The sequence below is a fragment of the Echinops telfairi genome, unplaced genomic scaffold (genome assembly GCF_000313985.2).
Source record: "Echinops telfairi isolate 266 unplaced genomic scaffold, ASM31398v2 ScPeMD7_70;HRSCAF=299, whole genome shotgun sequence".
In the NCBI taxonomy this organism is placed as follows: domain Eukaryota; kingdom Metazoa; phylum Chordata; class Mammalia; order Afrosoricida; family Tenrecidae; genus Echinops; species Echinops telfairi.
Genome location: NW_022103968.1, coordinates 33478491 through 33479704, shown reverse-complemented (window position 1 = coordinate 33479704; position 1214 = coordinate 33478491). Strand labels below are relative to the sequence as shown.

General features: G+C 51.4%; 1 protein-coding gene across 1 annotated transcript in view; it reads right to left on the bottom strand.

Moving 5' to 3' along the window:
- Positions 1–637: 637 nt before the first annotated feature.
- Positions 638–1214, bottom strand: part of PDLIM1 (PDZ and LIM domain 1) — a gene marked incomplete at its 5' end in the record, with an annotated part of 48360 nt that continues 47783 nt past the window's right edge. The window contains one exon of the mRNA XM_004701053.4: positions 638–1163. Within this exon, the coding sequence (XP_004701110.2) occupies positions 977–1163 (187 nt within the window). The remainder of the gene's footprint in view (positions 1164–1214) is intronic.

Sequence of the window (1214 nt, the reverse complement as noted above, 5' to 3'; positions counted from 1 at the left end):
GTCCCAAGCACGCCTGTCCAGCCAACTGACTCCATAGCCTCTAACAACAAAAGCAACCTATTGGGTAAACAAAAACATTGATAAAACTATTTTTAGCTTTTTTTTCTTCTTTTATGGGGCTTTTAGAAATTAAGGAGTCCTGGTTGTGCAGTGGTCAAGCATTTGGCTGCTACCCAAAAAGCCAGAGGTTCGAATGTACAAGGATGTGATTGACGGCTTCTATACAGATTCCAGCCTTAGGGCAATTCTATTCTGTCTTATACGGTGGCTAGGGGTCAGAATCAACCCGATGATAATTGTTTGTATGAGAAATTTTAAATTGGAAGTACGCACGTGACTCACTTGGTGTTTCTCTTGGACTATGCTGTAATACTCATTTATGTCTTCCCGCCCTACACACACTGGCATGCGTAACGAGCGTATCTTAGCAGCAGAGAAAGATAATTTGGAGCCAGCTTCAATGGAAAATCAGAACACTGGCTAGGTCGGATGCCAGCCTCCTCACACGTGAGAGGAAAGCCGGTCAACCTGGCAGGAGCGGGGAAACCAAAGCACGTCCAGGGTCTCAGGCGTCTCCGCAGGCCTGAGGACTTGAGGCACAGGACACACGGTCCAAGGATCACAGTCATCACACTGCTTCAGAGTTTGTCATTTTATTGATTAAGAAAGAAACCCATGTCAGGCATCCTAAATGCAATTTGATTTCCATTAGGCCGAGCTCCCCTTGCAGCCAAGAACTGAGATGCGGGCCAAACACAGCGAGGCTGGCAAGGGGCACAGAACACGACAACGTCCAGTGGATTGCAAAAGCAGGCATCACAGGGCGAGTGCCAGTCGGTCGGCAAAGGCTCGGGGATGCCACGTTTAATGCGTGGGGACAAACCCGAGGAAAGCACGGCACTTTCAAGGAAAGAGAGGGCCAGGACGCTTAGAAGAACGAGCTGCAGCAGGGCCTGTTGGGTGGTGATTCGCCGGGTCACTTGGGGAACACAGTGACCACGTCGTAGCCCTCAGGTGGCGTGACCCGCTCCCGGGCATGCTTTTCACAGTAGATTTGATCCTCCACGAAGAAGTGGCCCTTCTGCTTCAGGTTGGTGCCGCAGTCGGTGCACACGTAACACTCCGGGTGGCGGTGCTGCTCCCGCAGCTTCACAAACAAGCCTCTGTGGGAGCGAGGGAGGAGAGAGGGTCATGAGTGACAAGCGCGCCTGTTG